At 41.4% G+C, this 24202-nt stretch overlaps 1 protein-coding gene across 1 annotated transcript in view; it reads right to left on the bottom strand.

Annotated features, from left to right (window-relative positions):
* Positions 1-1716: 1716 nt before the first annotated feature.
* The window catches only part of LOC139710771 (uncharacterized), a 98117-nt gene continuing 75631 nt past the window's right edge, over positions 1717-24202 (bottom strand). Inside the window, exons 5-11 of the mRNA XM_071622689.1 lie at positions 15142-15363; positions 14196-14445; positions 10912-11050; positions 10155-10276; positions 9295-9537; positions 3428-3599; positions 1717-2750 (exon numbers count right to left, since the gene is read on the bottom strand). Of these exons, the coding sequence (XP_071478790.1) occupies positions 2351-2750; positions 3428-3599; positions 9295-9537; positions 10155-10276; positions 10912-11050; positions 14196-14445; positions 15142-15363 (1548 nt within the window). The 3' untranslated portion in view covers positions 1717-2350. The remainder of the gene's footprint in view (positions 2751-3427; positions 3600-9294; positions 9538-10154; positions 10277-10911; positions 11051-14195; positions 14446-15141; positions 15364-24202) is intronic.

Here is a 24202-nt window from a genome sequence, read left to right as displayed (position 1 = left end):
CAGTACTGACTTACAAGCAACCCCATAGAAATGCTCAGAAACGATAAAGCACGAGACTGTTTTGAGTATACACGAGTTCTACACACACTTTCTCCTCGTGACGAGCTGCCGCGAACAAATTTCCAGACCAGCGGAAATCAAGCAGACCACACGTTTTGACAGCGACACGTTTTCGTACAAGACACATTCGTATCAAGTTCAAATGTACAACCATTACTTTGGTCCTGAAGGAAAAAAACAAAAGCTTCCTTTTAACTCTTTGCACTCCTGTAGACTTTGGTATATCGGGTGTCCTTTTCGTAAGTCATCACTTCCATCTACTATACCTGTACATGGTGACTACGTAAGTGTAGAAGCCAGCGTTGGATCTCCAGAAGCACGCTCAAATGATGATTGCGCAAGAACACTCTTCTCATACATATCGTTCAGAAATGTCTCTCCCCCCACCTACGGAAGAAATGCGCTGCAAGAAAGCTTTGGTAGGCTTATGCACAATACCAGTGGGGGGACAGTATTGGAAGCCTAATGTTATGTATATGTTAAGTGGCAGAGAAAAAAAACAAAAACAACAAACAAACAAAAACAAATAAACATAGTGCTGTTGTCAACTTAGTGAAGCTAAACAACCTGCACTGTAGAGTGTGGCTGCTGGCTTGTTTTAAAAAAAAGCTTGATGAAAATAATCATAAGTAAAAGATAAATTAGTAAATAAATTGGTGTCATTCCTCTACGACTACTGTACAGTGGTAGTCACAGTATTGATAGAGGTGCTACTTAGTATTAAGATTGCAAAGTGTCTGAGCTAATGTTGAGTGAACGTCATGTACATCAAATGCAGTACACTGTTTTTGTGACTTAATCACTCTCCTGCTCAATTACTGGAAGATTTGCACCTAATCCTGCATACAACTGCCTACTACGTGTATCCCTTACTGAGGGTCTTATTGCAGTAGCAAAACGAAATTTGAAATTCTATTTTCTACCTCTTTGCTCCTTCTTTCCTGTAGCTCTTTTGAGGCTAACTTGAATTTGCTTCCGAATTTTCTAAAGAAAATTAATACCGGTAGGGTAAAGGTATGGACAAAGTAGCAGTGGCATATAATGAAATGTGAAATTCTGAGTTCTACCTCTGCTCTTTATTCCTTCTCTTTTGTAGCTCTTTTGCTGGGAAAATTGAATCTGCTTCAATTTTTTTTTTTACAGGAAATGAATACCGGCAGGTTAAGGATATGTAAGTTAAACTAGGCAGGAGCTATGCTTTACTGTATGTATACTTACTGCAGAACAATACTGCTAATTTGAAACAAATCCTGTGATGAGGAATGAGAGAAAATCTATTGCCTTTCCAATTATTTAAAGGATAATTTGAAAAAATAGATTATTCCCTACGTTGTAACTGCACCCTTGTGAATTAATTGCCTCTTATTTTTGAAATACTGCATTCATTTCTCACACTACACGGGGTAGGACCATCTATCACCGTTTCTTGGGCAAGCATCACCAATGTTATGTACTGACTGTGTCTGTAATTCAGACAAAAAAAAGAAAGAAAAAACAAAACCTCTTGCCAATTGAAGGCTGCACCTTCTATTTGCGCTCCCAAAAGTACTCCCCATATGGCAGAGGTGCTAGATACCTCTGACCTCTCAATGCCAAAGATTTTTATTACACCGCATCTCGACATCTTGAACTGGCACGCTTGAAGATTAATGTTGGTCTTTGTTGTATGGATTGATCACTAAAAAAAAAAAAACCCTTCATGACAATATTGTCAATTTATTCTTCACACAGAATAAGTAATTGAATATCAATTCATCAAGCAACAAAGTGACGGTGGAGATCAACCTTATGAAATTTGGCAGACTAAATCCCCCTCGAAAAAAAAAAAAAAAGAGTCTGGAATCTTGAAGATCACTTCAACTGCTCACGTTGTTCCATCCTGTCACAAAGTATTCATTTACTCAAGGCTTCGTCTTACTGATACTATGTCAATGTACACGTTCCCAACCACGACTGGTTGCCGTCGACACCAGGGGTGCCGCTTCCCTGATAAGCAACTCACAAAGTTTGAGAAGTGCCCTCTCGCAACCCACATTTGCAGCTTTGGGACAGTGCCCACATCCACTCGGCACCCGATAGAGATGTTGCTTCTGTCTCCACTCAATCAATGTCACATCAATGCATATTCCAGAATGTTCCACGAGTTCCATTGTCCTTCTCTTTAAACTTGGAAAACACTTAGCTGATAAGCACCATTGCCCTTTTTTTTGCATGCCAGAGTACACAAATTCTCCCGCCACCTCGTCCTTGGCTGAAGATTCTCGTTTGCCCTCTACCGGCGAAAAAAGAGCTACACATGCTCCGGACTCACGGCGGACTCAGAGTCCTCCGCGTTGTTGTTTATCGTCGCCTCGGCAGCCTTCAACTTCTTGATTGTGTTCTTGAGCGCCTGGCGCTTGTTGCAGAACCAGACGCGGATCACCTCCCGGTCATAGTTCAGCTCCTGGGCTAGCGCCGTCATCTCGGCGCCTGTCGGGTGCGTGTTCTTCTCGAAGTGGCGGCTGAGGTACTCCAGGGCCTGGGGCGTGAAGGACGTGCGCCGCTTGCGCTTCTTCACAGGCTCGCTGCCGATGAAGTCGGTGAGCTGGTTAAGGCCGTTTTTGTGCCGCTCCTCCGCCTCCGCCATCCACCGCTCCAGGACCGGCTTGATCTTCTGCGCACTCTTCGGCGTGATGTCCAGCTTCTCAAACCTACCATTTGTGAAAAAAAAGGTATCAAACACGCTTATGACATATCCTGTTCAACCATCAATATCCAACGTATATTTCAAGGAAGGGCAGTGAACACAATGAGATGGGTCTCAAGTAACGCTAACCAAATACAAAATTCTTTGAACTTCAAAAAATAAGAGGCCAAACATGATAATGAATTCTGATTTCACAGCTAACAACACCAGCCAATTTCCTGAACTCAAGTGGCTGCCTTTCTCCAACATTTGAGAAATAAGAACAAATTTATCAATCTTTTGCACCATGTTCAATCTTTAAGAGTCTTCAAGTTGCCTCTAAGAGAAAAGTTCTTCACCCTATCCAATTCTGAGCTATTGAAATGCTTTTGCAGAAACGGTCACCTTGTTATATTTAGACTTGCACCATTGAGTTTTGCTGCACACTCTAGATTGAAGAAAGACTAGATGGGTCTAGTGATGGGCCCTAGGGCTAGTGTGCCCACAAAATCACACACACACACACACAAAATGATGGTTACATTATATGAAAGAGCTTCCAAACTGTCAAATAATGTCGCAAACCAAAATCCCATTTTGGGGGTTGAAATTTCACGTTAGGGCCCTTCTGCTGGGGCAGACAGAATCAATTTCATTATCACTATATGATAACTCAATACTCTCAATAGGTTGATACTCTACCTGCAGATGGCCGACTGGCTGTAGGCGGGGCCCTCGGACTGGCTCAGGGCCTGGCCCACCTGGGTCTGGGTGAGGCCCAGGGAGAGCCGTCGGATCTTGAAGGCCTTGGCAAACTCCTTGATCTCCTCCAAGTTGATGCCGTCCACTTCGGCCGCGTTGCCCATGTTACTTACTGCAGCCGGGTCACAAGAGGGAGACAGACAGACAACACCATAGAGATGATAATTCCATTAGCAGCTTTTTTACCTACCACTAAATATTGCTACAAAGTTATTGAAAATACAGACCTACATGTATGGAGACAGAGGAAACAATTTCACTACAGAGCTGCAGCTCAATATATTATGAGTTGAATATGAAAGCAGCTGTCTTCTTGTCACACTACAGCAAAAAAAAGAAGAAAGAACAGCAAAAACAAACAAAACAAAACAAAACAAAAAACCCCAAGAACTAACAAGAAATGAAAACAAAGTCATGGGCACAAACAACTAGTCACCAACGAACCAATCATGAATGACAACAACAAAGTATATAATATATGAAGGGCAGAATATAGAGAAAGGTTGGGAGATTGACAGAAAGACAAAATAGCTAGATAGAGAGAGATGGCAATGACAGATTGACAGATATATGCATACTGTATACATCATGGTGCAGAGACTCCAACTCTCCCGTTTTCGACGGGAGATCTCCCGCCGAAAACCCAATTTTGCAAAATCTCCCGTTCTCCCGTTTGAGATTTAATTTCTCCCGCCCTGGCTCAATGTCTCCCGTTGGAAAGTATTTCTCACTTATTGCTATCGTATGTTGCAAGAATAAGCCTTAGATAGCACCAGAGAGCATCTGTAACCCTAGGAACTTCGCACTTCGCACACATAAACTTGGAGTCTCCCGTTTGCTAGGGGTTTCAGGCGGGAGAATCTCCCGATCAGAAGGTGCTTCGGGTTGGAGTCTCTGCATGGTGTAGTTCACAGAAGTTGAATTTTCACATACTTATACACTGTATTGCCTCCTGTCTTGTTTTAAAGTTTGCATGGTGATGTAAATGAGGGAAAGAGATATGAAGTACAGTAACACCATGCGTGTGTAGTCATTCAAGGCGCATAGTCCCGGTAGTGAAGAGGGCGCTGTTGATGATACTGCCGATTACCGTTAGCATTGATGCAAAGATTGCCGAAGTTGAGCTGTCATCAAGAGTAAAGCACGTAGGTGTTGCTAAGTAACGTTGCCTTCATTGTCTTCTCTGCGCATCACGCAGTCTGTAGTAATGCCAGGGTGCGTGCATATGTGCTTCTTATGACATCACAAAAGAAGTTTGCTAAAGCTGTCATCCCCCTCAGCCGAATCATGAGCCGAACTGTGATCGAACCAATGACTACAGTGGATCGGACTTCTTCGGACTCAGGGGAAATGGGCCACAGCGTAAGCACTAAAGAGGAGTCGATAGCGTAGGTCTCTATAGGAAACTTGCGCCGTGCGCTCGCATACGCCTTTGACTTAACCACCGGGACCATGCACCTTTAAAAGGACTGCTCTTTGGCAAAAGAAGACCCTAGAAAGAGAAGAGTGGAGGAGGGAAGCGACATAGGGAGAGTGTAAGGAAGGCAAAAAGTGATAGTAGGAGGGCAGGGGTGATCTGGAAGTTGAGGTTGCACCAATGGAGACAAGAGAATAGTAGATAGGGATACATACGTACATTTTTGTAGTTGTAGGTAAGAACAGAGTGAGAATCAGGTAAATGGCTCGGAGGTCAGAGGGAGAAGGAAGATTTCTTTCAGGATTCTCTCTCTTATCCTACAGTCTAACTTCTCTTCGACCTACCTCTCTCCTTCTTCTTTTGTACATGTATTTCCTACTTTCCTCAAAACCCAACAGTCCCATTCAGAACCTTCTCTCACCACTTCACACTTATTTACGGGAACTAGTTCTCAAATTTTCTCAATTCTTCTTCCCCATTCAGGACTATATATTTTTTTTAATTTTATTGTCTTCTCTCCCACATTCCCACTTCCAGAGGAGTCCTTTTCAGGACTCTAAAAATAAAATTGAAAAAATTATTCTTCCTCTCTCTCAATTCCCCCCCCCCCCCACCCCCTCCGGAGTTCTTCCCAGGATCATCCACCCCCCTTTCTCACCTTTCACACATTTTGACTCCTCATTCAGATTTTCTATCTCTTATTCATTCAGATTCTTTATCTCTATACCAATTCCATTCTTTCTCTCTTTGTTTCATGATGCATTGTTCTGAATTTCATCTCTTCATCACTTCTCTCTCTTATCCCCTTGATTTCCCAATCTTCTCCTTCCCCCTCTCCTCCCTCCTTTCTCGCTCATCTTTCTCCTTCCAATGACTTCTGAACCCTTTGACATTCTCAATCTATTCTTCCTCACAAAACTGCCCTTATCTCCTTGTTGTATATCCCACATGCCACTTCAAGAAGAGGAGGAAAAATAAATGGTATGAGGACAATAATTCAATCATCGCCTGCATGCCGATCTTTTCATGTTACACCTTGTACATTTAAATGACTAAGCCTACACCTTGCCCATAATCTAGTCAGTCAACTGCCCTGTCACACTACTATTCCACATACAAACTTCTTCAAATAGTTTGCTTGAATAAAAAACTACAATGTACTGCTAAATTTGGAAGCCGACCTCTGACCGTTGCCAGAATTTGGCTCTGCTGAAATGATGGGATCCGGTCATACTAAGCACTTTGCAGCCAGTCTGATGAAATTACATTTCAGTACTTTGTTATCAAATTTTTGAGATATCAAAGAAATTCCAGCAGTACACCTTTTCCCCTAGAGCCACAGGTGGCGCTCTTCATAACTTAATCTGTGCAAATTGAGAAATGTGAATTGACAGCATCAAGTAAATTGGAGTGCATGTGCTGCTGACTGTGTGTTAACTCTAAAATTTCCATATTTGGCCTCTATTTTCAACCTTTTCAACTCAAACAAATCCTGCTGAAATCAAATCACTCAACAAAATGATATATCTAACTAATTTCTTTTTATATAACTAGTATCTATTGCAATAAAAAAAAAAGCAGAAAGAGGACGAAAATGGAAGAAGACAATGATAGCCATTATGAAGATAATGAATAAGAAGAAGAGGAGGAGGAAGGGAGGGGGGGGGGAGCAAAAAGAACACTGAATGGAGCTGTGTCTAATCCATGCACAGGTCTGTATGCAAAAACTTACAACTGCATGTACAGCTGAAATGTCTTCTACTTGTCATAGTGAGTGTGCCCAATCCTCGTCAAACTATCAACCTGACTTAAAGACTCTGGTTGTTAGCAAATCATTCAGAATAAGGAACTGAGAGCCTAACTGGGATGAATTTTCTCCCGAACCCATTTGTGTGCCAGGGACTGTGGATTGTGCATGTTTATCAGCACTCACAGCACACTATTCTAATGGTTAAAACATCTATCTTCATCATTTAAACCACTTCACCAATCTTCCTTCTTCTTTTACAAGAAGTATAATCAGCTACTGAGGACTGATCACATCACAAACATGACCGAACTTTCATTTAAAAACATACCATTTTGGGAGATTCAGGTATAGAAATTTGACAGGTGGAAATAGACACATGACTTTGTGCTTATAGTTCTCAGTGCAAAGGTAATCAGAATGACAAACACAGATGTTTTGACAGCTTCACAAGGTGGCATATTGACAATATTCTACTATCCACAGAAGTACTTCTACAGTGATTTTAGTGCTCAAAGAGACAGACAGACTTACTGCACAGGTATAAATGCTACATGTGCTTGTATCACTTAAAACTTAAATTAAGGGACTAATAAATTGAAGCAAAGGAACTGAATGCAGACTTAAAAGCACTGGTATGTATATATACAAATTGTATGCACGGAACAAAATGACAATTTCATTCGTTGTTTTTGTTGTTGCTGGCATCACATTTTGTGTTTTAGTAGGACAAGAGCTGAATTTATCCATATTCAAAAGCAGATGGGGATAAACAAAGTGATAAAACATTGACATAAATGAATAGGAATTTGATATTCATATATCTGGTTGCTCTTTTGATGTGTTCATATCATAACAAAGTTTACAACTCAGTAGATGACATAGATTGACTTTATTTTCTTTTTCTTAATCAATTTCTCTCAGTGAGGTGTCCTTCAAAAAAAAGAGACAAAAATTATTACTATTTAAATGGACAGACAACAAAAGGCTCACTAAAGAGGGAAATATTAGTCATTACAACTTTCCTTCATGGGTTGGGTGTTAAATCTAATGAAGCACGGAACAACACAAAAATATGACCTATATCAAGGTCTAGAAACGGCTACACAAAAGCCTGAATGTGGTCACAGTTGCATCTCAAATGTCAGCTTTCCTATCACAAGAATCTCTATGGTACTGTATAAGCAGTTATTTTCGCGAGGGTTTAATTTTCGCGAATTTCGCGAATCACAGTTGGATCGCAAATTTAACAACACACAAAATTGTCTCCATGCGCTTTGTTAACAGAGCATTAACGTAAGCATCGGCGTCGATTCGCAAAAACAACATGTCGCGAAAATGTCTACAACCTCATCAATCGCGAAAATATCTGTACGCGAAAATAACAGCGTAAAACAGTAATTACTACAAAGCACACTTGCGTCTTCTCGGGCCACACTCTCACTGTTGAAAACATGCACCACATCAAATCATGTCTACACAAAACAAGCACAATATACGAGCATTCATGAAATATATGCATTGCATAGAGTTAATCTCATGCATGAGACAGACACACACACACATATACTGACACAGATGCTAAAGACATGTACACAACATCAACCTGGCTCCGTAGTTGTATGTAGGGTATTTTTGGGATGGGGACTTCTGGGCTTTGCTGCATTTGGGAGGCATGGCTTGGACAGTTAACACTGGATTTCTTGTGGGGCAGGAGGGACATTAAACCACATATCTCTGACTTAACATGTCATGATTTGATCTTCACTGTATTTCGGTTGCATAAAAATTTGTATTATCTTAATTTTGCAGTAGATTTTCAATCGAAATGTGGATGAGACAAGTGCAGAGATATTCTGTGCATTAAGGCTGGAGTTACTCCTGTCATGTTAACTGTAATTCCAGTAGCAATCGAAATAGAATAAACCCAATCATTTTCATGAATCTGACCCGTAAGAAGAGAGTAAAATTTTAAGATGATCTGCCTAGATGCACAAGGTTGACTAGAGAATCAGGACTAAAGTTCATTACTTGAATTGCAGTAATGATGAAATCAATTATCTTCTTGCTGCCACATGCTTGTGACTTGGTAGATGTTTAGCATTACAACTTAGTGGTAACTTCCATAAAAGTTTGATGTTTGATTTCTTTGAGGGGCAAAAGTACAATGACTAGAGTCAATTGAGATCAGAGCCTGTTTCACAAGTGCCAAATATTGCTGCAAAACTGTGTGAAGGAGGGTCGACTGGCTGTGCGGAGTAGGTGGTAAGTGGGAGCAGAAGGGGGTTAATAAACCCAGTGTTAGTGCGTCAAGCCATGCAAGAAGGGGAGGAGGACACTTTGATTTCGGTGTCGTCAGTCCGGAATGGAGACACGCGACACTGCTGACGTGAAAGGGACACAAATGTCCATTTGTTAGGGTGGTCAGTTGAAGGAATCTATCGCGGACAGCAAACAAAAAATTTGTCAGTGGGTGGGAGACACAAACTAAATTTTCCGAAAGCATAATTTCACTTCTTTCCTCTCTAGTTAATTATCAATTGTTTGATTGTTTCGTTTGTTTGTCGAAATTTGCGTCGCATTGAGTTTGGTAAAAATCGTGAAGCCCCATCCCAAGTAATGGAGCCCGGACAGTACCTTTACCTGGGCTCGCCAACCCTCCGGCCACGTGGTTGCCGCCCGTCGTTGCCGTCGTCGTGGAGACGACGACCTGGTGGCCCGGCTGACCCCCGACCTGCGTGACCCCGACGGGGGCCGCCGCGGACTGGCTGGAGACCACAGAGCTCCGCACCAGCTGGCTGGGCAGGATCTGGGCGATGCTGCTCTGAGAGCCCTGGGCCGCCGCTATGTGAGATATGACGGTGCCTTGTGCCGTGTTCAGCCCGGCTGGGGGGGAAAGGACAACAAAGATATTGTAAAATCAAAATCAATCATTTGACGTCATGATCTCACAGTCAAAATCAATCCATTTCATGTCATGATCCCAAAATCAAATCAATCTATTTCATGTGATCTCAAAATCAAAATCAATCTATTTCACAAGATTTCAAAATCAAATCAATCTATTTCACAGGGTGATCTCAAAATCAAAATCAATCCATTTCACATACAATCACACATACAAAGGTTGTACCACCATAAAGAATTCCTCCTTCATACTTCATTCTCACCCACTTAACCCATTGAGGATGGTTCAATTTTGCTACAACACACATTTCCCATAGATGCTTGCCCGGGTACTCTTGAGACTCGTCCTCAACGGGTTAAAATTTGCTGCAACTCTTCATTTCAAAGTGCAAGAGCACTGACTGATCAACAGCACCACGAGGTGGAAGTATATATGAAACTGTAGCATGCCATAACTTTCTCTACACTTTGCACAATTCTAACGAAACTGTCACAGTTCTGTCTCATTCGTTTCTCCTCCCTTTATCACATTCAAACATGAACAATGAGTTCTTCCTTGTGGCTGGAGCTCGAGGGAGGAACGCTGTGAGTAGTACCTGCCAGTCCCTGTAGTGAGAGGGCTTGGGCGGCGGCTGATGACGTGGTGCTCAGCTTCTGTGCCGCGAGGAGAGGGGCAGTGGGGTTAGAGGTGGTGGTCGGTTGTGACACCAGCACTGACCTGGATGGGGGAGAGAGTTCGAGAGAGTTTGAGAGGTCAAACAGAGGTCATGAGAGAGAAAGAGAGAGATTAAAATTGAAATAGATCAATGCAACATTTGCAATACAGCCTCTGCCTTTCTTTAGGCGAACTGACTCTCTTTTCGAATGTAGAAGACCCACTAATGTAATATGTACAAGTTTCCTGTTTCTTTTAGTAATACTCATTCAGAAATTAGATGCCTAATGCATGCACCCCTATCCCTGCAAACATACATGTAGAACTTTTAAAACTTTCTCATGGAATACTAGGAAAGCCAAAGAGGTTATGATTGTTTTCAGCCAAAGACAAAATGTACAAATACACTGTACTTGTTTGAAATATGAATCTCACTTCATACAGCAAATGGATGTATTCAGTATACATTTATCAGGGTACTGGATACAGTAAACATACATGAATATACACTGTATCATACTGAATGATATACTTGCATGTGCATCTGTGCATACATATGCACACATTAGTGTCTAAAGACTTGTCTATACAGACATCTTTGATCAATTTTGCATTCATATTTTGAAGTAAAAAGAAACAGAATGGATAAATTGCTTCAAGTGGGGGTAGGGGGTTGGGGTTGGGGGAAAAGAATGTACCGTGCTGCATGCTGGCCTGAAAGGCTCAGTTGGTTGGCCGTGCTTCCCATCAGGCCTTGCGTTACCGTGGCGAGGGAAGGCAGGGCCTGGCTGCTGTGCGTGGTCACGAGACTCGGAACACTCGCAGACGTTGTACTGTCTGCAAGGCAAAACAAAACAAGAGTTTTTGGACAAAAATAATTTCACTGACAAATATCTACATCAATCAGCATCAGATCAGTGTTTGTCGTCGGCCAATCTACTGATGTCTTTTTGTAGCCATACATTTTTTTTTGCTTTTAATCTGTTAAGACGCAATTACGACACTATTTAAAGGCATTTTTTACTATTTGCAGACAAAACAAAAAACTCAGCTTTAGTGCTTCAAAATAGTTCTAAAATGTGAGTCAGGGATAGAAACAACCAATGTAAAAATTGAATCAGTATAATCAGTGTAAAGTATTGTCAAAAATCCAAAATGTGAACAACAGTTTTAATATGAATGTTTCTAGACTAAACTGGTTAATGAAAAAAATAGTGATATCTCCTTATATTTTAGGTTTTTATTGCTAGATCTTTACATGGTACATGTACATGTACAGTGTAGTATGTTTTGTGATACATCTGACCTACACACAGTGACCTACACACAGTGACGGGGCGATCGTTAACGATCGCCCCATCACTGTACAGGCATGCTAACCTGGAAACATTAAACTGCACATTACTTGAATATGAGACCATTCTGAAGCAAATACTTTTCACACAACAATGATTGTACATGCATATACTGTACTCTTAAATGAATCTTACAAGGATTGGAACAATCATCCCCCAGCATTCCCACTGATCAGTTACTAGCCATCCACTTTAAATTGCACCATTTATCTCTAGAAACAATCAGAGGCATTCACCTCCCACAAAGTGCTGGGGGTGCAGAATGAATCTGATATTACAGAATGCGATAGATGTGGTATAAATTTGACCCTTGACATAACATGAACCTAGTAGCATCACAGATGAAAATACAAGCACAGATATTAATACTACTGTATACGCCATATATTTCATGAGTCTAAATTTTTGCGAATCGGGAATTCCCGATGATTTTGTGAGTGGTTAAATTCGCGATCGTGGAGTCCTGTACTGAACGGAGAAATGTATGTGCATATCAGAGTCAATATTTTCGCGTGTCTTTAATTTCGCGAATAGCACCCGACTCGCAAAATTCGCGAAAATAAAAACCTCGCGAAATATTCGGCGTATACAGTATGTTGAATAGTCATATCAAAACAAAACAAGCATACATAGTCAGGCAATACAATAAATCATGACAGTCTGCGATGCATCACTGTCAAAATGTTTTCCTCTGACATCATCCAATACCTAGCTTTTCTCCACCACACACCATTCCACACACAATCACAAAGGGCCTACCAAGCTATCACATTTGATACACTAAGCATGAGCTACACTTTGTGTAGAAGAGTATCAGTAGCGCCAAACCTCCCCAACCCTTCCCCAGCCCCACTCCAAATAGGAGGAAAAAGAAACACATGAAACAATATCTTTCCCATTTTGAATGATTTCATCCAAGTGATCACTTTCTTATTTTCCCAGCCTAAAAACCCAAATGATATGAAAAAAGGGGGAAAAAAGGTAGGGAAATGTCATTTCACTTTTTTTGTGTGTGGGTGAGTTCTTTTTATATGCCAGCTCGTATGCCTGCAGAAAAGTTCAAATAACCGCACTCTGCTTGGCGTCCGGGTAACATGAAACTTTGTGCAATACAAATCAAATATTGACCGCCCTCCGAGGTTGTAAAGGAGGAACCTTCCTTCATGGGTTGTTCAGAGAGGATTGCGGGAAGGAAAAAAAAAAACGAAGAAGAAAACCCACAAACTGTCCAACATTTGGAGGACTCGGGGGATGTTTATTTTTTTCCGGATGTTTAGGGAAAAGGGAGTCGGAAAGACCGTCCACTGATATCTATCCATCAACAAGGCAATAGAGGCTCCCATGCCATCGGAACCACTGTGAATGTATGGAAAATTTTCTCTAGAGGCTCTGTTCCTTACCCCCACCCCCTACCCCTTGGGGATATGCAGTTTTAGGGCAGAGTCTATCGGAAGAGAATGAATACGGTTGCATACGCATGACCCTATATATCTTTTATATAAAACTGAGCATTCAAAATCTTGAAAACTATCATTGAATTTTACAAAAAGCAAACAGTCTAATGACCAAAATGAATGAATACCTATTGGCCCAAATAGTTGCATATGGGAGCAAGTGCAACAGCTTTAAAATGTGTGTGTGTGTGTGTGTGTGTGTGTGTGTGTTTATTGCACACAGTAGACGTAAAGACCCACTGGCTACATGCAAGGACCACTGCGTGAAAGAGCATATTATCACGGCAGGTATTCTTTATATTCCGTTATTCATTCGGCGAAGACTGAGAAGAAATCAGCTTCATTCCAATTCAATGTAAAATCTTCTGTAAAATCTCTTCGCAAAAAAAAAGAGGAAGAAAGAACTGACATCTTTTAACCATTCTTATGTAATTATGGCCTACTACTGTAAAACAAGATTTTTTGGGGGCATGAAATTTTCATGAATTGGAGCCGACAGCCCTTTTCGCAGCATGAAATTTTCGCGAGTTGCCTCTAACATTCAATGCATATAGTGTAGGACAAGAGCTTTGGCATGCATTTTCATTTTGCTAATTTTGGCTCTTGCAAAACTCGTGAAATCAAAATGTACGCGAACATTCCTCGTTTTACAGTATCTAATCTGTGAGACTCTAATCACCTACACATAAAGCGATGAACATGGAATTTTTCAAATATTCAAGCAATGCTTCTGACTAGACTTGGTTGAACTAGTGACATATTTGTTTTAATGTGTGAGCAAGCCGTTTGTACCTATTGACAATGGTAACGACATACAATTCACTCAAATACACATCCCATAATAATTCAAGTAGTGTACATTTTAATCGTAAAGAAGATGAGGACAGAAATGGCTGAAAAGAGAAGAGAGAGAGAAAAAAAGACAAACTGGAGAAGAAAAGAGAAGAAAAAAGATTGAGATGATGAAAGAAGAGAATGGGGGAGGGGTGAAGATAAAAATCAACACGAAAAAAAGAAAGAATTACAGAAAAGACAGAAAAGATAGAAAAGAGGGCAGTAGAACACGGTCGCAGTTTCCTGCGCTCAAAAGACTTTGTCTTGAAGTTCAGGAGGCAACACGATCTCCCTATTTTGAAACGGGAGCCAGCGAAAATAGAAAGAAAACACACTCACTGGTTTTGAAAGCTGTGCTGGATGTACTGCTGGTCGGCGTGGAGACGGAGAGGACCTGCGCCCCCGCCCCCATCAGCACCTGGGGGAGGGGGAGTGTGCCCAGGCCGGTCTGCCCCGTCAGGACGGAGACCGGAGGGAGGGGTGCGGTGGGTGAGGTCATGTGGTTGGATTTGGCAAGATGCGCTGCGGAGGAGACCACGTTGGTGCTGCTGGTGATGCTGGGGATGGCGGCCGGGGCCGACGGCAATACCTGCAAGATGGCGGAAACAATGAAGCCGAAGTGACCACCTGGGTTAATTTTGCAGGTATGCTTGCGTGTCTGTCTGTCTGTTTGTGTCTGTAGGTCTGCATATGTATTTTGTGTATCTGTCTATGTGTGTACTGTATGTTCGTGTGTGCACCTTTAAACTCACTTGCCTAAACACAGATTATTATTGGAATACACATGGGAAAATACAGACATCTGCAAAAATTAGGATTATAGAGATTAACAGATCTGTAGCTGATTACTTGTCACCATACAGCACTACATTTTGAAATTGGGTCTACACAAACACAGGGATGTCCAGAGTCCAGACATTTTGTGTCAGAGCAGAACAAAACCACATGCATGCATCTCTTGGCATCTTATAGAGACAAATTCAGGGGTCAACAATTGGGTTGAGTGTACTGTGGACTTTATAAAACATGGATTAATCATCATTTGAAAGGTTCACACATGTACAATGTATGAATAGTCATGGTAATGTGTGAAATTAGTCTCACTCACACACAATAGAAAAGTGTGATTTGAATCGTGATTGAAATCATACTTTCAACTGGTCCAGAACTGCTCTTTTAAAAGGTACAGTATGAAGTGTTTATCAGAGCAGAGTAACACATTTTCATGTGGCACTTTCTGCGATATGTGGGGACTTTACATCTGAGGCTCTGAGGGTACGTATACCTGTGACGGCATGGCTGCAAGGTTAGCGAGGTTCGGGGAGGCGAGAAGCTGCCCGCCGGTACCAGTGGGAATCAGGAACTGAATGCCCCCAGCCCCCTGGGCCAGGGTGACGGGAATGGTCAGGATCTGCTGCTGCCCGGCCGCGTTGGTGATGGGCAGGGTCAGTATCTGCTGCTGGCCACCGTTGGACGGGATGGTCAACAGCTGCTGGGCCCCTGAGAGCTGTGGTAGTGAACAAAAAAGGAGACAGAGAGATAGAGAAAGGGGATGGATGGGAAATGGACTTTTTGCTGTACTGACACTTTAACCCATTGAGGACAGGTTGATATTGCTAGTACAACACGCATTTCAAATAAACACCTCACGAGTATACTTGGTGGAACTCGTCTTTAGCAGGTTAATCACACATGACAGGTCTTAGTCAAGAAATATGATGGACGGTCACAACTTCGTTAACCTTTGACCCACACACTTTTTGCTTCAGCTTATAAACTACATGATAAATTGAATTGATTTGTTTTACATGGCCACTAATGGAAAAAATGAGTGCTTGTAAGTAAGCAACAACGGGTGCGATGGCTTTACGTTAGTCCCCTCGGAAGGATCAGGCAACAAAGCCAAGGTAAAATGCCTGGTCTAGGGGCACAACATCTGCAGCTAGGGGATTTGAACCAGGGACCTTGTGATTAACAGTCCATGGTCTTATCCACTGAGCTGCAGGAGCTCCTCAAAAGCATTTGGCAATCTGAAGCCCCAGTCACATAGACATGCCGTATCACCCTGGATCTGATCCAAGGTAATCCGGGGAGAGATCCGTATTGACGCCTTGGGCATCCTTGGACATCTGGGAGGCCAACACGGCAATTTTTGGAGGTCAAAAACATCCGGGATTATCTGGGGACTGCTGTGTTGGCAGAGCAATCCGGGATGGTTCGTGTGGCTGCCGCGTAGCTGTGTTGGTCTGTGTAAGCGCCGTGTAGATGCCGTGCTGTTCCGGCCTTATCCGTGTAGCTGCCGTGTTGATACCATGTGTACAGTCATCAATGCTTGTCAACGCTCCATCCAGGGCGAAACTATCCAGGAACTCCGCGGATCATTGTGTAGATCCTTGAGGATCCGCATTTATATGTGACTGGGGCTTGAAAAATAAACCCTCACAACTTGGCCACAATGAGAGTCAGGCACACCAATTGGGCTTTGTAAATGTTACAACCGTCCTACACTATTGAAGGTAATTGTCACATACTAGGGATACGCAATCCCTGCTCACCGCCATTTACATCTCCGAACATTGGCGCCAGTCGACGAAGAAAGTAAAGAAGTGGACAGGCAGAGTGGTGAAGAGAGCAAAGCAAAGGTTAATTCTCCCTTCTAATTTGGCTGTAAGAGTGGCATACAAATCTATTCCCGCAGAATGAGTTACAGTGCCGCCTTAACGGCAGCTGTGATACATTTTAGTTATCTATTGCATGCATTATCTTTTCACATTTGATATTTAGCCGGAAGGCATTTGCGGAAATCAGGGTGAACAAAGTGCACTTTTATTGGTTGGTGTCAGAATCCAGGTTCGAGTTGTCTACATGTATGTTTGAAAGTGGCAGATAAAAGAAAAATCTGAAATATAATAGTGTAAACAACCAAATGATAAATCTTCATATGATGGAAAGTCATCTGCTGTCATAAGTCAGTAAATCTACTCTTAACTATATTTTTCAGATTCAAAGCCAGTAACACAACAGCAGAGTGCAGCATAATGATACAAGCTACAGTGCCAGAGAAGAAAAAAGAGCCATATTACAGAGCATGATCAGTAGTTGAAGCGAACTGCGCTATTTTTTTTGTGTGTGTGTTTTCCTATTTTTTTCTTAAATCTGTCTGACATGCTATTGGACATAAAATGGAAAAAAAAAATCTTAACTCTGCCTCACAGAAAAAAGTGACATGTCTGCTTCAATCGCCGTATTTGAACTGAACGCCCCTCAAGGAATGATTATGAATGAACGCGTCTCGCCGCAACAGGTTCCCGTACAAGATGATGTCATATGACAGTGTACAACTGTTTAGTTGTAGTATTCGCCGACAAGTTGTATGCACCGACCTGTACAGGCAGATTTCGTATGTTTTGAAATCTCACAGAACTGTCCATGCATTATTCACAATGAGCGAATTGCCTTTGGGTACCAGATATAACGCTCCTTTTTTTTTTTTCCGACGGGGCATTCATTCTTTCATTCATCATTCATGGTGCAGCATCCTGGTGTCCGGCTTGTGGCCTTTCTGTGTCTTTTTTTTTTTCATTTTGACAATTACACAGCGGGTGGTGACATGGTATTCATCACAAAAACCACTGTGGCATTCGAGTAGCAGTGTATGTCAAAATCAATAATCTGGGTAGATCTAGAATGTGAAAGATCTACATTATCTATAAATACACTATTTCGTATAATTGAAGCATTGCACATTTCTGCTATTTGACCAAAGCTTGGGCATACAGGTGTATTTCAAAGCAGATGTACAGCGTATATACCAGTGGCAAATTGAACTGGTCTCATGATCCAAGTACATATGCATTTGCAAAAGAAAATAAAAAATCCACATAACATGAAAAGATATTCATGAAATAATCAATATTCAATGTTTTGGCATCAAAAGGATGAGTAAAGTTAAATTGGAATCCATGTGAGGATATTTTAACACATCCATAGCAGTTAGCTTATGATTATCCTGCATTTAGCATATTGTACTTATCCTTCTCTGGAAAAACAAACTAACAAACAAACAAAAAACAGTGAATGTGTTCGACTGTGTAATGGCACGATTATTTTAAACTGCACTACACACGCTGCTTTTTGATACTCCACCTGATTTAAGAAAAAAAAAATAGTGAACCACATTCTTTTTACAAATAGGATGTGGAATGTTTTTTTTGGTTGTTTCAACTTCCTTTTATTGCCATAATGTCACTAGAATTGTCCAGATATGCCCAGACTGTATAGCAAACCACAATTTACAATAAAGAATGCTCAATGTGATAGTGGAAACTAGAAATATCACTATGGGGACTGGTATGCCTCTGTCATGATTCATGGTTCTCCCAATACAGCTGTAGGTCTAAAGTACGTCTTGGCAATGTGAGATCAATGACAATTTCACATAATTGGCAATATATCAAAATGACATGTTTGTCACAAATGTGTTGAGTGTGTACTTTTCGTGAACAAGGTTTCATTTGGATGGATGGCTTAAATTGTTTACAGAGAGCAGGTATTGGGGATTTTAGCATTTTCAACTGACATTTGACACTTGACCCCCATGGCCCCAAACTTTCCAGGAGAATCACTGTCAGGCAGTACAATGCACATGCATATGTAAGTTTCATGATAATACCTTGAGTTATTTCTGAGATTTGGGCGAAGAAAGTAAAATCTTAGCATTTTCTTTTGACCCTTGACATCTGACCCCACAGCCCAAAACTTTCCAAGACAAGTTCTATCTGGTTATGAATGTATACACTATTAAAGTTTACAGAAAATAACTTCAGGCATTGCTACCATGGGGGAAATTGTGAAATTTTTAGAATTGAACTGATTTTTTTACCCTTGACCTTTGACTCTATGACCCCAAACTCCCAAGAGAATCACTGTCAGGCAGTACATGCAATTGCATATGTATAAGTTTCATGAAGACACCTTGTGCCATTTCAGAGATATGGAGAAGAAAGTGAAGTTTTAGCATTTTCACTTGACCTTTGACCCTTGACTCAATGGCCCAAAACTTTCCCTGGAGAATCTTTATTTGGTAATACATGTTAACACTTAAGTTTCAAGAAATTTACCTTCAGGTATTGCATAGACATGGGAAAAAAAGTGAAATCTAAGAATTTGACCTTGACCTTTGACCTTATGCAACCAAAAGTTGACAGGTACAACTTCGCCCACTCATACATACATATGCCAAGTTTCATTTGGATACCTCAAATGGTTCTTAAGTTAAATGCTGTCCACAAAATTGATTATGGACAGACGGACGGAAGGACGGACGGATGGACAACCCAAAAACATAATGCATCCGGCGATACTTCGTGGCAGATGCATAAAACCCCCCCACCAAAAAAAAAAATAACGCATGATTCTCCCAATAGGTGTATAGTACAATGTCTTCACAATGTGTGATGACAGTTTCACATAATTGGCAAAATATTGTTACGGTCCCAGAGTTAGGCAAATTGGGACTCCACTTGAAAGTTGGTAGGACAAGTCTTATGGGCGGACACATTAACTGAGAACATTGTTTGTATCTGTGGTTCTTCCTTTCCCCTTACCACGGACGAGCCCCCTAGAGTTTATCACCCCCAAGTAGACTCCCTGTCCCCAGACCAGACCACAAATGGTCATTGGTAACGGTCACTGTAGAAGACAGTCATTGTATACAAGAAGGTGATGAATGATGCTTTGATGTTGTAAGAAATTAAGAGGGAGTGTTGAGGAGTATATCTTGGGACGCTGACTGGAGTAAAAGGCAGTCTTGGAATGAGCACTGGCTTGTCATAGTCATGTAATCTTGCGAGCTCGAATAAAAGACTACTTTTGAGACATGAACCATCGAAATGACTGGTTGCCTGGTTTCTTCTTGTGTCCCTTAGAGTTTAACTCTAACTGTCTTGGGTACCAACTCGGCGGTCCCAACAATGGTGGCAGCGGTAAAGCGGTTATTATCTAATTTCGGACAAGACGCCATCTCGAAGCAACACGGCAAGTTTGCATGTTGTGAGGAAGGGAGGAGCTAGGACAAGGCAATAGCCGGCGACTTGCTTGAACTATGATTACCAGTATGAGATTTGCTAAATAACTCTCAACTCAAGGACATTGAACACGATGAAGGCCCTAACTCTCATACTGTTGATGGCATCAGTAGCTCTTGTAGCAGCCCATGCCCACAAGCGAATGAAATTATCGGAAAAAGGATCAATGGTTATCGCAAGTGTTTTCTGTGACACTGTGATCAGAGAAAAGGAGATGGGGAGACATGGCCTTCTTGGGAAAACATTACCAAAGTCAACACAGAACTCTTCCTCTCTTGGAAGTCATTTGAAAGCATTTGGATACGATGGTAGCAAATTCAACTTCGTCATCAAGGATTTCATGATCCAAGGCGAGGACGTCAGTCATGGAGATAGCACTGATGGAGGCAAGCTAGTGGCGACGGGTTCGATGATGACAACAACTTCTGCTGAGCTACTTCAAGTCTGGTTGCTGAGTATGGCAGGCGCTGGCAGGAACATGGACGGATCATATCATAACTTTGTCATCGCGACTAAGGATACATCTTTGTTGGACAGGGAGCACATCGGATAGACCCGGCACATATCACCATGGCAACGAGGATGCAGCGACCATATACGACCATCCACATGACTAGCGACTATGAGTGCGACAGAGAATCAAGACAGCCAAGAATCGAACACTGGGGCCAAGAATATACCTCATACAGGCACATGAAGGTCTAACATTGGACTCGGGAACTGGTATTGTATGTGCTCATTCTCCGTCAATTATTGTTTGGACCAAAAAGTTATTGTCATTATGTTTCACATCATTATACACTCAACCCTGGTGTTGTAGCTTAACTGCACACATATCTTTAATGCAAGCAAACATTTGTGGAGTTCCTTTCGTTCTATGACTGTGTGCTATTGTCAGTTTATGTTAGTTTTCGATATTCTGTAGAAACTGCATGAAAGATTTTGCGCATAAGGTTAACAATGAAAAATGGTGAAATCGGCATGATGAAGATGAAATTGAAACCCACTTGTCAGGGTTGTCAATAAGATGATGATGAAGGTGCCTAAAATGAAGAATAAGAGGAATAATTCAATGATGCGCATTGTTGTTCAGATGTGTATGTTGTTAGTGGTAACTTGCCCTGCGACTCCGACAAAGTCGCCATAGCTGAAATTTTCAGGCAGCAATGATCCAACTTGTAACAGCATACATATAGGAATATAGCGACAGTTTATCGAAAACATAGCGAGAGGAGTGTTTACACAGTTTAAGTGGAGGGTAAGTCTTTCATGTCGATCACACAAAACTCTGGAAGATACGCATTAATCGATCACCGTTGATCACGGTTTGGCAATAGTTGAAAACTTTTCCCGATTTTTTAACGAATTTTGTGGGTGTAAGGAGGCTATATTGCCCTGCGTCTCAGAAAAAGACGCCTCGCTGGATTGAATTTCAGGCAGCAATTGGTCCCTGGTCGTACGAAATTTGTTAGATAGTGGCCGAAGTTGCTTTATTTGTCATAACACGTAAACTGAACGATTTGTTACTAGAAAGATAAATGTTCAGCTGTTTGTGATTAGACAGATTAAGTCTCAGCCAAAAGTGGTTCACCACGATAGATTGAAGCCGTACCTTAGCAATAACTTTCCAGATTGGGTTCCCAAAGTACAAGTACACGTAGAGGTTCGCATAGTATTTCATTTGACTTAAGCTTATATTTGTGTGTATACTTGTAAATAGAGTTAAGATTATCAGTCGGCTCTGATAAACAACATTTTAACCTTGTTTTAGCTTAGATCATGCCAAAGTACTGCAGAAAGACTATGAGTGATGGAGAACTGTAAGGAGAACTAACACGTTGGTTTTATTGGCTCTCCCTCCCTTCGCCCCCTGCACACATTTTTTTCTCTCTCTCTCAGTCAATGGACTGCAAAGGGTCACAGGGGCCATGGCAAATGTTTTACGATGTTTGGAGGATTTCTCTTTTTTTTTTCTTTCTTTCTGCCGCCTCTGATTGTTGTGACTGGCCATTATCGTTGCGTTATGTGATTGTGGACGCTGTAAGAATGCATTTTTGTTTACTGCTTGATTAATGTCTTTTCGGTGACTAAGATACTGTAGTAGTATCGTAGTCATGATCGCTGTATGTGCCATGAGAACAGTAAGTCCTGTTCAAAATGTTTGTTGTGTAATTTTTTTTTTATTACCTACAGCCAATAAGCGATGTATAATTCATGAGCCTACAGGAAAACGAACATGTATCCATTTTTTTTTTGCTTTTGTTGTTGTTGAGGCAGTCTTTTCCCCTCTCTTCCCCCTTCCTCTCCCTTTCTATTTCTACCTCTGTCTCCCCCATTCTCTATGTAAATAGGTATTTCTTCTACTCGCTCATTAGCTGTGCCATTTTTTTTTTCGCATTGTGATTACATGAATGTGATTTGACGTTTTTACCAATGCTGTGTTGTATGTTAAAAGAAATCGTCTTGCCTTTGTTTGATCATCCATCTTGTAAAATGGATGGTCCATTTTGTTTGATTTTCCATCTCGTAAAATGGATGGTACAGACATTCTAGTTTACAAACCCTGATGGAGGTGCTCCGTATTGTGTATTACTATTAGTACAGTCTTTTCTTTTAATTGTTTTTATTGCAAAGACGCTGCTCCCTTCCTTTCCTCCGATTTTTCAATGTATCCTTCACCAATTCATCTCACTCGGTTTGTATTTCTATCTCTCGTTCAGTTCTTCCACTTCTTTGCTCTCTTTGATGAAAACCATCCTTTTCTTTATTGTAGCAGCACTATTATAATTTGCTGATGTGTTTCATTTTGTTTTAGCTTGGGCACGAGCGTTGTTACAGTGTAGAGTTACTCGTTTTGTTGATGTACATACAAACTGTTGTTACTGATGCGCATGACACATGTTGGATACTTGGAGTTTTTATTTCGGAGAAATGGGTTTCCTCTTTAATTTTACCGCTCAGTTCCCTCCGCTTCTCTCCCTTCCTTTCCTCTAGCTCCCCTCCTCTGTTTCTCTCTCTCCTGTCCCTTTCTCAATGTTTTTCCTCAATTGAGCATTTGATTCGTCCACAAGGGGTGCGTTCACTGACCAATCAGAGTAGCTAATTCCACTCTCCTTGGCATGAGCCTGCACAGGATAGGAGGTTACATGAGGTCAGACTTAGCATGTGCCTGCTCCATAAACTTGGGAAAGATAACTCTGAGATGTATTTTGATAATGTCCAGCTACATAATTCCGTCATCTGCATGGTTTGTGCCCGACTTCTGGTCTGAGTAATAGATAAGGAATTCTAGTAGGCGGGTGACCATAGACGGTCGGCACCTGTCTGCACTGTCCATCATGCAGTTGGTGTGGTCATTATTATGTTGTTTTTAAAGTGATGTTGTTTCCTGTCTCCAATAGGGGAGATGTAATTCCGTGCCATTTTTTTTTCTTCAGCCGGCGTTAGTGCTCTTTGTTTCATTTTCCAGTTTGTTGCTAGATATCATGAAGTGCGAGTATGCGTAAGCTTTGTACGTAGAATGGTTAGTATAGATTTTCGTATCTGTTGTCAGAGTTAGCATAGATTTTTATGAAACATGTCTCTCTTGTATTAAGGTCATTGTGTCACTTCTTCTTTTCTGTTCCCCTTTTTTTTCAAAACTTTTTTGAGTAGGTTCGTCAATGTTTAAAAAAAAAAACATATTCCGTTATAATTTGACATTTATTTACAATTTTATATAATTGGAAGGTTCTTTGGGGTCAAAAATTTGATGTATCGTTAACACATTTCTCTCTCGCATTCTGGTATTGCGGACAATACCTCTTTTTCAAAGGGGGGAAGAGTGTTACGGTCCCAGAGTTAGGCAAATTGGGACTCCACTTGAAAGTTGGTAGGACAAGTCTTATGGGCGGACACATTAACTGAGAACATTGTTTGTATCTGTGGTTCTTCCTTTCCCCTTACCACGGACGAGCCCCCTAGAGTTTATCACCCCCAAGTAGACTCCCTGTCCCCAGACCAGACCACAAATGGTCATTGGTAACGGTCACTGTAGAAGACAGTCATTGTATACAAGAAGGTGATGAATGATGCTTTGATGTTGTAAGAAATTAAGAGGGAGTGTTGAGGAGTATATCTTGGGACGCTGACTGGAGTAAAAGGCAGTCTTGGAATGAGCACTGGCTTGTCATAGTCATGTAATCTTGCGAGCTCGAATAAAAGACTACTTTTGAGACATGAACCATCGAAATGACTGGTTGCCTGGTTTCTTCTTGTGTC

The sequence above is a fragment of the Diadema antillarum genome, unplaced genomic scaffold, assembly GCF_040938485.1.
Source record: "Diadema antillarum isolate AM-2024a unplaced genomic scaffold, OU_Dant_1.0 seq00001560_RagTag, whole genome shotgun sequence".
NCBI lineage: Eukaryota > Metazoa > Echinodermata > Echinoidea > Diadematoida > Diadematidae > Diadema > Diadema antillarum.
The sequence above is the reverse complement of the archived record's forward strand: the minus strand, read 5'-3'. Positions and strand labels throughout refer to the sequence as shown.